General features: G+C 42.9%; 1 protein-coding gene across 2 annotated transcripts in view; it reads left to right on the forward strand.

Annotated features, from left to right (window-relative positions):
• The window catches only part of LOC118375798 (syntaxin-binding protein 5-like), a 253,656-nt gene that overhangs the window by 13,871 nt on the left and 224,991 nt on the right, over positions 1–14,794 (forward strand). For both annotated transcript variants that reach the window (XM_052492755.1, XM_052492757.1), the window contains exon 2: positions 6,291–6,388. In XM_052492755.1, coding sequence (XP_052348715.1) covers positions 6,291–6,388 — 98 coding nt within the window. The remainder of the gene's footprint in view (positions 1–6,290; positions 6,389–14,794) is intronic.

Raw genomic sequence — 14,794 nt, forward strand, 5'->3', positions numbered from 1 at the left:
TAAAATAAAAAGAGAGTAGAGTGTTGTAACAGGATGATGACAGACCCATTATTCCTCCTCCACCAAACTTTACAGTTGGCACTATGCATTGGGGCAGGAAGTGTTCTCCTGGCATCCGACAAACTCAGATTCGTCCGTCGGACTGCCAGATGGTGAAGCGTGATTAATCACTCCAGAGCAAGCGTTTTTTTCACTGCTCCAGGGTTGAAGGGCGGCCAGCTTTACACCCCTCCAGACGACCTTTGATCTTTCCGCATGGTGATTTTAAGGATTTTCTGAGGCTGCTCGGCCACGGAAGCTCCCATTTCACGAAGCTCCCGACAAAAACAGTTATTGCGCTGACGTCGCTTCCGCAGGCAGTTCGGAACTCGGTATTGAGTGTTGTAAACCAAGGACATTTTATATGCTACGTGCTTCAGTAGTCGGTCCCGTTCTCTGAGCTTGTGTGGCCAATCACGTCGCGGCTGAGCCTTTGTTGCTCCTAGACATTTTCACTCCACAATAACAGTACAGTTCTACAGAGGGCAGCTCCAGCAGGACAGAAATTTGACAAAACTGACTTGCTGGAGAGATGGCGTGCTATGATGGTGCCACGTTGAAAGTCGCTGAGCTCTTCAGTATGGGCCATTCTACTGCCAATGTTTTGTCTATGGAGATTGCATGGCGGTGTACTCAATTGTATATCCCTGTCAGGAAAAGAGTGTGACTGAAATAGCTGAATTCAATCATTTGAAGGGGTACAACATAACCTCTGCCGCCTCCTCCAACACTTCAGCGTGTTGCTCTTCTTTTGCCGCATGCTGTGATTGGACTGTGCGATCCAAGCCCGAGCAAAGGTTTTCTTCTTTCCCTTTTCAGACTGTGGTATCAGGGACACACATTCAGAACGGAGACAGAATGGACACTTTTATGCTCGTTTATTGTGAGATGTTTTCAGCTGTTCCACTGAATAAGCCAATGAATAGACTGCTTTCGGGCTGTTGAGGTTTTTCTATCATTCGTAAACTCCTGATCCTATTGTTTTATATTCTACAGCCAGACCCAGCTGTGAGACAAGATGCTGCCTGTGATGTGAGATTGATGTGGGTGCGATTCAGGGATGCACTCAAGGCGCTTCTTCCCTCGATGCCAAGGGAAGATTGCCCAGCTGTGAGACAAGATGCTGCCTGTGATGTGGACGAGGCGTTGTGGCCAGACCCAGCTGTGAGACAAGAGCCTGTTATGTGAAACAAGATGCTGCCTGTGATGTGGACGAGGCGTTGTGGCCAGACCCAGCTGTGAGACAAGATGCTGCCTGTGATGTGGACGAGGCGTGTGTGGCCAGACCCAGCTGTGAGACAAGATGCTGCCTGTGATGTGGACGAGGCGTTGTGGCCAGACCCAGCTGTGAGACAAGATGCTGCCTGTGATGTGAGACAAGATGGCGTTGTGGCCAGACCCAGCTGTGAGACAAGATGCTGCCTGTGATGTGGACGAGGCGTTGTGGCCAGACCCAGCTGTGAGACAAGATGCTGCCTGTGATGTGGAGGCGTTGTGGAGACCCAGCGTTGATGCTGCCTGTGATGTGGCCAGACCCAGCTGTGAGACAAGATGCTGCCTGTGATGTGGACGAGGCGTTGTGGCCAGACCCAGCTGTGAGACAAGATGCTGCCTGTGATGTGGACGAGGCGTTGTGGCCAGACCCAGCTGTGAGACAAGATGCTGCCTGTGATGTGGACGACCCAGGCATTGTGGCCAGACCCAGCTGTGAGACAAGATGCTGCCTGTGATGTGGACGAGGCGTTGTGGCCAGACCCAGCTGTGAGACAAGATGCTGACCTGCCTGATGTGGACGAGGCGTTGTGGCCAGACCCAGCTGTGAGACAAGATGCTGCCTGTGATGTGGACGAGGCGTTGTGGCCAGACCCAGCTGTGAGACAAGATGCTGCCTGTGATGTAGACGAGGCGTTGTGGCCAGACCCAGCTGTGAGACAAGATGCTGCCTGTGATGTGGACGAGGCGTTGTGGCCAGACCCAGCTGTGAGACAAGATGCTGCCTGTGATGTGGACGAGGCGTTGTGGCCAGACCCAGCTGTGAGACAAGATGCTGCCTGTGATGTGGACGAGGCGTTGTGGCCAGACCCAGCTGTGAGACAAGATGCTGCCTGTGATGTGGACGAGGCATTGTGGCCAGACCCAGCTGTGAGACAAGATGCTGCCTGTGATGTGGACGAGGCGTTGTGGCCAGACCCAGCTGTGAGACAAGATGCTGCCTAGTTATTTTTCTTGCCTCTTTTCTTCTATATATTTTTTTCTGCACTTTTCTTTTTCAGTTGACTGTTCATTTGTTTTGCATATTTTTGTTCAGTCCAATGTAAATATATCTGCTGTGCGTATGTTGCACTGACTTGTTTTGGTGAAAAATAAAATGTTTCAACAGCATGTGTGCAAATATTTCTGTGCATCTGAAGAATCTTCTAGAATTTGAACTATTTTAGTATTAAAATATGATGAGTGCTTTTCATTACGCCCAACAGTGTGAAGAATATATGAATGTCTCGTTTGATTTTAATATGGTCATACATTGGACAGGAGGTTAAAACCAGCCCAGTTTGAAGTGCAGCATTCACAGTTCAAAAATAATAAAGACATTTCAAATCTCATTATGTCTATATTTTGTGATGGCAAGTGAGCACATAGCCTGTCTTCACTCTTTTCTTTGAGAGTCACATTTGCTGCTGTCATTGTACACTGTGGTATTTCACCCAGTAGATATGGGATTTTATCAAAATTGGATTTGTTTTTGAATTCCTGTGTTCTCAATAGTCAAGGCTATGAAGTGCAGCTCACTGAGTCAAAGCTTTCCTTAGGTTTGGGTCAGTCACTGTGGTCAGGTATTCTGCCACTGTGTACTCTCTGTTTAGGGCCAAATAGAATTCTAGTTTGCTCTGTTTTTTAGTTAATTCTTTCCAATGTGTCAAGTAATTATCTTTTTGTTTTCTCATGATTTGCTTGGGTCTAATTGTGCTTCTGTCCTGTTTGTGTTTGTGAACAGGACTAGCTTGATTAGGGGACTCTTCTCCAGGTTCATCTCTCTGTAGGTGATGGCTTTGTTATGGAAGGTTTGTGAATCGCTTCCTTTTAGGTGGTTGTAGAATTTAACAGCTCTTTTCTGGATTTTGATAATTAGTGGGTATTTGGTGTTTGTCCCATTTTGTGAAATCTTTGTTGGTGAGCGGACACCAGACCTCACAACCATAAAGGGCAATGGGCTCTATGACTGATTCAAGTATTTTTAGCCAGATCCTAATTGGTATGTTGAATTTTATGTTCCTTTTGATGGCATAGAATACCCTTCTTGCCTTGTCTCTCAGATCGTTCATAGCTTTGTGGAAGTTATCTGTGGCGCTGATGTTTAGGCCAAAGTATGTATAGTTTTGTGTGTGCTCTAGGGCAATGTTGTCTTGATGGAATTTGTATTTGTGGTCCTGGCGACTGGACAGGTCTGGCAGAATCTGTGCAGAAGATCTAGGTGCTGCTGTAGGCCCTACTTGGTTGGTGACAGAAGCACCAGATCATCAGCAAACAGTAGAGATTTGACTTCGGATTCTAGTAGGGTGAGGCCGGGTGCTGCAGACCTTTCTAGTGCCTGCGCCAATTCGTTGATATATATGTTGAAGAGGGTGGGGCTTAAACTGCATCCCTGTCTCACCCCACGGCCCTGTGGGAAGAAATGTGTGTGTCTTTTGCCAATTTTAACCGCACACTTGTTGTTTGTGTACATGGATTTTATGATGTCGTATGTTTTCCCCCCAACACCACTTTCCATCAGTTTAGTATAGCAGACCCTCATGCCAGATTGAGTCGAAGGATTTTTTGAAATCAACAAAGCATGAGAAGACTTTGCCTTTGTTTTGGTTTGTTTGGTTGTCAATTAAGGTGTGCAGAGTGAATACATGGTCTATTGTACGGTAATTTGGTGAAAAGCCAATTTGACATTTGCTCAGTACATTGTTTTCATTGAGGAAATGTACAAGTCTGCTGTTAATGATAAAGCAGAGGATTTTCCCAAGGTTGCTGTTGGCGCATATTCCACGGTAGTTATTGGGGTCAAATGTGTCTCCACTTTTGTGGATTGGGGTGATCAGTCCTTGGTTCCAAATATTGGGGAAGATGCCAGAGCTAAGGATGATGTTAAAGAGTTTTAGTTTAGCCAATTGGAATATGTTGTCTGTATATTTGATCATTTCATTGAGGATACCATCAACACCACAGGCCTTTTTGGGTTGGAGGGTTTTTTTGTTGTTGTCCTGTAGTTCATTCAAGGTAATTGGAGAATCCAGTGGGTTCTGGAATCCAGTGGGTTCTGGAATCCAGTGGGTTCTGGAATCCAGTGGGTTCTGGAATCCAGTGGGTTCTGGTCGTCTTTAATAGTTGATTCTAAGATTTGTATTTGATCCTGTATATGTATTGCTCTTTGTTTTTGAGCCAAAAAGATTGGAGAAGTGGTTTACCCATACATCTCCATTTTGGATAGATAATTCTTCATGTTGTTTATTTAGTGTTTTTCCAATTTTTCCAGAAGTGGTTAGAGTCTATGGATTCTTCAATTACATTGAGCTGATTTCTGACGTGCTGTTCCTTCTTTTTCCGTAGTGTATTTCTGTATTGTTTTAGTGATTCACCTCCTCAAAGAATTTGTCATTGTTGTTCATTTTCTATTTGAGATTTTTAGATTTGATAGGGAAGCTGAGAAGTCAAATATACTGTTAAGATTGTCTACTGCCAAATTCACACCTTCACTATTACAGTGGAACGTTTTACCCAGGAAATTGTCTAAAAGGGATTCAATTTGTTGTTGCCTAATTGTTTTTTGGTAGGTTTCCAAACTGCATTCCTTCCATCTATAGTATTTCTTAATGTTACTCAGTTCCTTTGGCTTTGATGCCTCATGATTGAGTATTGCTCTGTTCAAGTAGACTGTGATTTATCTGTGGTCTGATAGGGGTGTCAGTGGGCTGACTGTGAACACTCTTAGAGACTCTGGGTTGAGGTCGGTGATAAAGTAGTCTACAGTACTACTGCCAAGAGATGAGCTATAGGTGTACCTACCATAGGAGTCCCCTCGAAGCCTATCATTGACTATGTACATACCCAGCGTGCGACAGAGCTGCAGGAGTTGTGACCTGTTTATGTTGGTTATGTTGTCATAGTTGTGCCTAGGGGGCAAATGGGGGAGGGAATGCTGTCACCTGCAGGCAAATGTTTGTCCCCCTGTGTAGTGAGGGTGTCAGGTTCTTGTCCGGTTCTGGCATCTGTGTCTCTCTCTCTCTGTCTCTATCTCTATGTCTGCGTCTCTCTGTCTCTGTGTTTCTGTCTCTGTATCTCTCAATTCAATTGCATTTAAATTCAAGGTATGGTCATTATTGGCATGGGGAACATATGTTTACATTGCCATTGTAAGTGAAATAGATAATACACAAAAGGGAAATAAACAATACATGTTTTTACAGTAAACACAAAAGTTAAAAAAATATAAAGACATTTGAAATAGTTATACTAGCGTTTACTGTAGCAAGCTGTCTGGGTCTCCTGGGAGGTCAGTAAGTAACATGTAGATTATATATAGATTATATAGATTATGGCCAGTGCTGGTATGATTATTAGTATAGATTCTGTGCAGTGACTGTAGGCCCCGGGCAGTGGATTTCAGCACCACTTCTAGTGGACAGCGCCCGTGCAGATTTGAACGTTTGTCTAAATTTCCTGTGGAAAGAGCCGCTGAATATTTCAGCACCATGGAGAGAACCTTAGTGTGGATTTTCTTGCTGTTAATCCATTCTAGAAGCCCCTTTTTTTTTTTTTTTTTTTTTTTTACAATTTCTGATCTGTCATGGATCTTCATATTTTATTTGACCTTTATTTGACCTGTCATGTCAATAAAGAACAACGTCTCATTTACAATGACGCGGACCTCGTGCTCCTGGAATCATTGCTCCCATTTCAGACTATGTTTAGGTGTCTATTTGCCTGTGTGTTGTGCCTGTGTCTATTTGTCTGTGTGAGTGCCTGTGTCTATTTGTCTGTGTGTGTGCCTGTGTCTATTTGTCTGTGTGAGTGCCTGTGTCTATTTGTCTGTGTGTGTGCCTGTGTCTATTCATCTCTGATGAACAGTCTACTATAATTAAGTAATTTGACTTGAAAAAGAAAGGTTTCCTGCATACAGATTCCTACTCAATAACACCTTTTATATACTTTGAAACTGTGTATTGAATGTGAATGTTAATGGTATTGTTTGTTTTCCATTCCAGACGGTACGCCATGGCTTCCCCTACCAGCCCACCTGCCTGGCATTCGACCCCGTCCAGAAGATCCTCGCCATCGGCTCCAGAACAGGAGGCATACGCATGTATCCTTTCCCCCGCTCTACTCTCTTCATCCCTCCTCTCCTCCGCTGTTGTCATGGCTGTCATATCGCGGAGTCAAACCTGTCTGTTTGCCAGATTGTGCTCCCAGGAGGCACCTGAGCCTTCTTGCTCCCCCAGGTAGGGGTTTATACTTTTTCTCTTTCTCATATATATATATATATATATATAGAGAGAGAGAGAGAGAGAGAGAGAGAGAGAGAGAGAGAGAGAGAGAGAGAGAGAGAGAGAGAGAGAGAGAGAGAGAGAGAGAGAGAGAGAGAGAGAGAGAGAGAGAGCACTCTCTTTCTTGTCTCTTCCTCTGTCTTTCTTGTCCCTATCTGTCGGTCTCTTCCTCTGTCTTTCCTGTCCCTATCTGTCGGTCTCTTCCTCTGTCTCCCTCTTTCTCTCTGGACCTTCAGCAGATGCTTTGTTGAAACGCTGACTGGCTCTTCTGTTTGATGGAGAGGAGACCCATGACTGAATGATCATTAGCATTGAGAGGCTAAGCACAAATATCACAGCTCTCATGTGGCCCGTCACTCAGTCCATCTTTCTATTCCATTCTTTTTCCCCCTCTTTCTTTTTTTCTCTCTCTCGTTATGTCTCTCATTCTCCCTCCCTATCTTGTTCTCTATCTTCTCTTTCTTCTATTTTTTTTCTATCCCCTCTCTCTCCTTCTCCCTCATCCTTCTTTTCTACTTGTCATTTGAAAGTGTCCAGGTATAGACTAGGGTATGTCATTCCCAAACTGGGGTACGCGCAAATGCTGTCGGTGGTACGCCAAATAAAAATGTGATTCACATATTTTTTTTAATAAAATAAAATACTATACATTTGGGTGAGGCTTTCTTCTCACCTGAGTACCCTGAGTACCCTGAGTACCCTCGTTTCACTGCTTGCATCAGTTACCTGACATGGAATGGATTTCCTGTGTAGTACTCTGTGTTTCCCGAAGTCTGTTCTGATCTTGGGGACTGTGAAGAGACCCCTGGTGGTATGTCTTGTTGGGTATGTATGGGTGTCTTGGGGAGCTGTGAAGAGACCCCTGGTGGTATGTCCTGTTGGGTATGTATGGGTGTCTTGGGGAGCTGTGAAGAGACCCCTGGTGGTATGTCTTGTTGGGTATGTATGGGTGTCTTGGGGAGCTGTGAAGAGACCCCTGGTGGTATGTCCTGTTGGGTATGTATGGGTGTCTTGGGGAGCTGTGAAGAGACCCCTGGTGGTATGTCCTGTTGGGTATGTATGGGTGTCTTGGGGAGCTGTGAAGAGACCCCTGGTGGTATGTCTTGTTGGGTATGTATGGGTGTCTTGGGGAGCTGTGAAGAGACCCCTGGTGGTATGTCCTGTTGGGTATGTATGGGTGTCTTGGGGAGCTGTGAAGAGACCCCTGGTGGTATGTCTTGTTGGGTATGTATGGGTGTCTTGGGGAGCTGTGAAGAGACCACTGGTGGTATGTCTTGTTGGGTATGTATGGGTGTCTTGGGGAGCTGTGTGCTAATCATTTGAATAAACATCCTGGTATTTTTCAACATGCTAATGCTTCTCACAAAGACAAGTAGTTATGCAGTTAATCTTCTCCTCTACTTTGAACCAGGACAGATTGACATGAACATCTCTGTGTACATTTAAGGGCTCTGTTCTGGGTCAAATGTTTGTGGCACTCGAACATATGACTGGGCAGTAGTCCAAGTGCAACCAAACTAGGGCCTGTAGTTCTCATTTTGTTGGTAACCTTGTAAAGGACGCAGAGCAGTGTTTTATTTTTGAAAATACGTCTCCTAATCTTAGTTACTGTTGCATCACTGTGTTTCGCACATGACAGTTTACAATCCACCAAGCAGCTTAGTCATCTCACTTTGCTCAATTTCCATATTATTCATTACAATATTTAGTTGAGGTTTAGGGTTTAGTGAATGAATTTGTTCCAGTACAATGCTTTTAGTTTTTGAAATATGTAGGACCAGCTTATTACTTGCCACGCGTTCTACAACTGACCGCAGCTCTTTGTTAAGTGTTGCAGTGATTTATCTTGCTGACGTGTATAATGTTGAGTAATCGTCATAGTTACAGTGTATTCGGAAAGTATTCCGAAGTATTCCTTCCCCTTTTTTTCCACATTTTCTTACCTTACCGCTTTGTTCTAAAATTGATTGCATTTATATTTTTCCTAATCAATCTACACACAATACCCCACAATGTGGTCCTTCTGTAGCTCAGTTGGTAGAGCATGGCGCTTGTAACGCCAGGGTAGTGGGTTCGATCCCCGGGACCACCCATACGTAGAATGTATGCACACATGACTGTAAGTCGCTTTGGATAAAAGCGTCTGCTAAATGGCATATATATATATGTATATATATATATATATGACAGTGTTTTTAGTAATGTTTGCAAATGTATTAAAAAAAAAATTTAAAAAATGAAATACCTTTATTTATGTAAGTATTCAGACCCTTTACTATGAGATTCAAAATTGAGTTCAGGTGCATCCTGTTTACATTGATACTCCTTGAGATGTTTCTACAACTTGATTGGATAAACCTGTTTATATAAGGTCCCACGGTGCATGTCAGAGCAAAAACCAAGCCACGAGGTTGAAGGAATTGTCCCTAGAGCTCCGAGACAGGATTGTGTCGAGGCACAGATCTGGGGAAGGGTACCAAAACATTTCTGCAGTTTTGAATGTCCTGAAGAACACAGTGGCTTCCATCATTCTTAAATGGAAGAAGTTTGAAACCATCAAGACTCCTCCTAGAACTGGCCACCAGGCCAAACTGAGTAATTGAGGAAGAAGGGTCATGGTTAGGGAAGTGACCAAGAACCTGATGGTCACTCTGACAGAGCTCCGGAGTTCCTCTGTGGAGATGCGAGAACTGTCCAGAAAAACAACCATATTTGCAGCACTCCACCAATCAGGTATTTATGGTAGAGTGGCCAGACGGAAGCAACTCCTCAGTTAAAGACACTTGACAGCCAGCTTGGAGTTTGCCAAAAGGCACCTAAAGGTTTCTCAGAGCATGACTAACAAGATTCTCTGGTCTGAATGAACCAAGATTGAACTCTTTGGCATGACTGCCAAGTGTTACATCTGGAGGGAGGAAACCACTCACCATCTCTATGGTGAAGCATGGTGGTGGCAGCATCATGCTGTGGTGATGTTTTTCAGCGGCAGAGACTTAGAGACTAGTTAGGATCGAGGGAAAGATGAACAGAGCAAAGTACAGAGAGATCCTTGATAAAATCCCGCTCCAGAGCGCTCAGTACCTCAGACTGGGGCGAAGGTCCACCTTCCAACAGAGCAACAACCATAAGCACACAGCCAAAACCACGCAGCTTCGGTACAAGTCTCTGAATGACCTTGTGTGGCCCAGGCGGAGCCCGGACTTGAACCCGATCGAACATCTCTGGAGAGACCTGAAAATAGCTGTGTAATGATGCTCCCCATCCAACCTGACAGAACTTAGAGAGGATCTGCAGAGAAGAATGGGAGAAACTCCCCGAATACAGGTATTCCAAACTTGTAGCGTCATACCATCTCGAGGCTGTACTTGCTGCCAGACATACGTCAACACAGTGTAAATGTGATATTTATTTATTTATTTATTTATACATTTGCAAAACATTTCTGATTTTTTTTTTGCTTTGTCATTATGGGGTATTGTGTGTAGATTGATGAGGGGGGAAAAGATTTAATCCATGAAAAAATGGCTTTCAATCGGCCCTTCTGTATCATTCATTCAATCTCTCATTCATACCCTGTGTTTTCTTCTGCCTGCTAACTGTAGCAGCACACTGACAGTCTGTCTCTGTTTCTGTGTGTGTGTGTGTGTGTGTGTGTGTGTGTGTGTGTGTGTGTGTGTGTGTGTGTGTGTGTGTGTGTGTGTGTGTGTGTGTGTGTGTGTGTGTGTGCATTTGTATCAGTTCGTCTCTGTGTTTGTGTTTAACATTGCTGTTATCCTGCCGTGCCATACTGGATGTGAAACAGAATGGCTTTTCAATAAAGGTCAGGTAATAGAATCCTGTTCTGTCTGGAGCACAGTCACTTCTCATCCAAAAAAACACACCAACCTGCCCACGACGACTGCTCTCACGAGAGAGAGAGACAGAGAGAGACAGAGAGAGACAGAGAGAGACAGAGAGAGAGACAGAGAGAGAGAGAGAGAGAGAGAGAGAGAGAGAGAGAGAGAGAGAGCACCATTGAGCCCACCAACATCCTATTATTATACCAGCGTACCATTGTTTACATGCCCACCAACATCCTGTTATTATACCAGCGTACCATTGTTTACATGCCCACCAACATCCTGTTATTATACCAGCGTACCATTGTTTACATGCCCACCAACATCCTGTTATTATACCAGCGTACCATTGTTTACATGCCCACCAACATCCTGTTATTATACCAACGTACCATTGTTTACATGCCCACCAACATCCTGTTATTATACCAGCGTACCATTGTTTACATGCCCACCAACATCCTGTTATTATACCAGCGTACCATTGTTTACATGCCCACCAACATCCTGTTATTATACCAGCGTACCATTGTTTACATGCCCACCAACATCCTGTTATTATACCAGCGTACCATTGTTTACATGCCCACCAACATCCTGTTATTATACCAGCGTACCATTGTTTACATGCCCACCAACATCCTGTTATTATACCAGCGTACCATTGTTTAAATGCCCACCAACATCCTGTTATTATACCAGCGTACCATTGTTTACATGCCCACCAACATCCTGTTATTATACCAGCGTACCATTGTTTACATGCCCACCAACATCCTGTTATTATACCAGCGTACCATTGTTTACATGCCCACCAACATCCTGTTATTATACCAGCGTACCATTGTTTACATGCCCACCAACATCCTGTTATTATACCAGCGTACCATTGTTTACATGCCCACCAACATCCTGTTATTATACCAGCGTACCATTGTTTACATGCCCACCAATATCCTGTTATTATACCGGCGTACCATTGTTTCATGCCCACCAACATCCTGTTATTATACCAGCGTACCATTGTTTACATGCCCACCAACAACATTATTTGATTTATTGTTTACATGTTCATATAACATCCTGTTATTATACCAGCGTACCATTGTTTACATGCCCACCAACATCCTGTTATTATACCAGCGTACCATTGTTTACATGCCCACCAACATCCTGTTATTATACCAGCGTACCATTGTTTACATGCCCACCAACATCCTGTTATTATACCAGCGTACCATTGTTTACATGCCCACCAATATCCTGTTTCTTTGGGGGGGATAGTCAAGTATTCTACACGTGCATTTGCTTGCTGTTTGGGGTTTTAGTCTGGGTTTCTGTACAGCACTTTGGAAGATCAGCTGATGTAAGAAGGGCTATATAATTACATTTGATTTGATTTATTCTGTTACTGAGTTGACTCATATAAACATCATATCCCGTTTACTACCCCCCCCCCCAAAAAAAAAAAGCGTATGATAAACCCTGATAAGATGCCTGGGATATGCTGATCTTAGATGGGATACTGTGGCATGTAAACATCTCATCCCTTTCAGTGTTGTCTCTCTCAGTCTGCGCAGGCTCAGTTTAACATGTCATTAGTGTTGTTTGATGATGTAGACTACCTGCGCATGTTCAACCGTCCGTAACAATTCATTATGCTTCTACTCCTTAATGGACAGTATAAACAATTGGCTACTTTCTCCCTTACTTTAGACAACCTCTTGCTGATCATTTCCCAACATTTGGTAGGCCATATTATAATTTCCAAAATGTTGTAAAAGACATTTTTTTTTTTTTGTCAACTCAAGTTATATACACACAGCGTCTCTTCATAACTTGTTACGCCAGAAAACAGTAAAGTAGTGCCAGAATACTTCACCAGAATACATTGATATAATGAATGCATTAGTTTCCTTTAGGGACCGGGGAAAAAGTCCAATAACTCCAAACTCTAAATTGTTCCTTTGCAAATTGTCTAAATGTCATCAGTTTGACCAGTTTAAAAAAAAAAGGAAATGAAAATCGGAGAAAAAAAACCAAGGAAACACGTTTCTGATAAGACTTCAGTTCGTCTCAGGGGTCGATATGTTATGTGGTTGAAATACTGTCAAAGATGACACATTACACAAGCACTCACATTTTCTCAAGAGACGCTGAAAGAAATAAATGATATATTATATTTCTCCACTCCTGTTCTCGAGACAAAATGAACAATGGTGATATTATTTTACTACAAAAAACAAACAAAACATAATTCTGCAGGAGATGATATTGTATTAAACTATATTACGTGAGAGGTTACAGGGATACAGTCAGTGTCTGTATTTCAGTTACTGCTCCTTTTAAATGAGGAATATGATACGTGTTCATGGACACAGGGATAGTCAGAGGGGCATGTCAACAGCTTATCCCAATAAGACAGTAATAGTGGTCATTGATAAAACTGTCATTACACTAATAGAGGCCAGTAAAATCATCTAATTTAATCAAGCCGCTAATGGGTTGGTGGACATGAACATTTACGTGTGTGTGTGTGTGTGTCTGTTTGCCTATCATCAGACTGAATACAGCCCAGCAGTGGGCCTATCATCAGACTAGAATCATATTGCCTTTCGTTCTTCACCCCATAACATTATTTTCTTTCCTCCTCTTTCTCCTCCATTTTCCCTCCGACAGCCACCCTCTCCTCTTAAAACCTTACCTCCCTCGTCTTCCCCTCCTCTTATCCTCTTTTTTCCCTGCCTCTCTCCTCCCCCTTTATGTATTCTCTCTCTCTCTCTCTGTCTCTCTGTCTCTGTCTCTCTCTCTCTCTCTGTCTCTCTGTCTCTCTGTCTCTCTCTCTCTCTGTCTCTCTGTCTCTCTGTCTCTCTGTCTCTCTGTCTCTCTCTCTCTCTCTCTCTCTCTCTCTCTCTGTCTCTCTGTCTCTGTCTCTCTGTCTCTCTCTGTCTCTCTGTCTCTCTCTCTCTCTCTCTCTCTCTCTCTCTCTGTCTCTCTCTGTCTCTGTCTCTCTGTCTCTCTCTCTGTCTCTCTCTCTCTGTCTCTCTGTCTCTCTGTCTCTCTGTCTCTCTCTGTCTCTCTGTCTCTGTCTCTCTTCTCATCAATCTGGCCTGTCCATCAATCTGGCCTGCTGGATGAGAAAGGACGGACTGCTGGTTCTCTGGCTGCCTTCCTCTCTCTCTCCCTCTATTCAATTCAATTAAATGGGCTTTATTGGCATGGGAAACATACAGTATGTTAACATTGCTAAAGCAAGTGGAATAGATAATTAACAAAAGTGAAATAAACAATAAAAAAATGAACAGTAAACATTACACTTCTAAAATTTCCAAAGGAATAGAGACATTTCAAATATCAAATTATTTCTATATACTTGTAATTATGTGCAAATAGTTCAAGTACAAATAGGAAAATAAATAAACATAAATATGGGTTGTATTTTACAATGGTGTTTGTTCTTCACTGGTTGCCCTTTTCCTGTGGCAACAGGCCCCAAATCTTGCTTCTGTGATGGCACACTGTGGTATTCACCTAGATATTGGAGTTTATCAAAATTTGATTTGTTTACAAATTCTTTATTGGTCTGTGTAATATGAGGGAAATATGCGTCTCTAATATGGTCATACATTTGGCAGGAGGTTAGGAAGTGCATCTCAGTTTCCACCTCATTTTGTGAGCCAGGTCTGCCTAGGGCAGATAGTTAACTGGTATTGTCCTAACTCTGCTCTGCATGCATTACTTTGTGTTTTACGTTGTAAATTGAGGATTTTTTCTGGAGAATTCTGCATGCAGAGTCTCAATTTGTTGTTTGGTTGGTGAGCGGACCCCAGACCTCACAACCCTAGAGGGAAATGGGTTCTATAATTTATTTTAGTTTTCTTTAGCCAGATCCTAATTGGGAATTTATTCATATTTATAATTTTTCTAATTTCATATTATTTTTTATTAAATGTTTTATATATATATTTTTTTCATATACAGTGGCAAGAAATGATGTGAGTTTGAGTTATTATAAAATGTTATCTGATCTTCATTTAAGTCATAACAATAGACAAACCCAGTGTGCTTAATAAACTAATAAACACACAAATTATTGTATTTTTCTTGTCTATATTGAATACATAATTTAAACATTCACAGTGTAGGTTGGGAAAAGGTACGTGAACCACTAGGCTAATGACTTCTCCAGAAACTAATTGGAGTCAGGAGTCAGCTAACCTGGAGTCCAATCAATGAGACGAGATTGGGAGATGCTTGTAAGAGCTGCCTTGCCCTATAAAAAACACTCACTGAGTTTGCTATTCACAAGAAGCATTGCCTGATGTGAAACATGCCTCGAACAAAAGAGATCTCAGAAGACCTACGTTTAAGAATGGTTGACTTGCA

Source organism: Oncorhynchus keta, chromosome 34 (assembly GCF_023373465.1).
Source record: "Oncorhynchus keta strain PuntledgeMale-10-30-2019 chromosome 34, Oket_V2, whole genome shotgun sequence".
Lineage (NCBI taxonomy): Eukaryota > Metazoa > Chordata > Actinopteri > Salmoniformes > Salmonidae > Oncorhynchus > Oncorhynchus keta.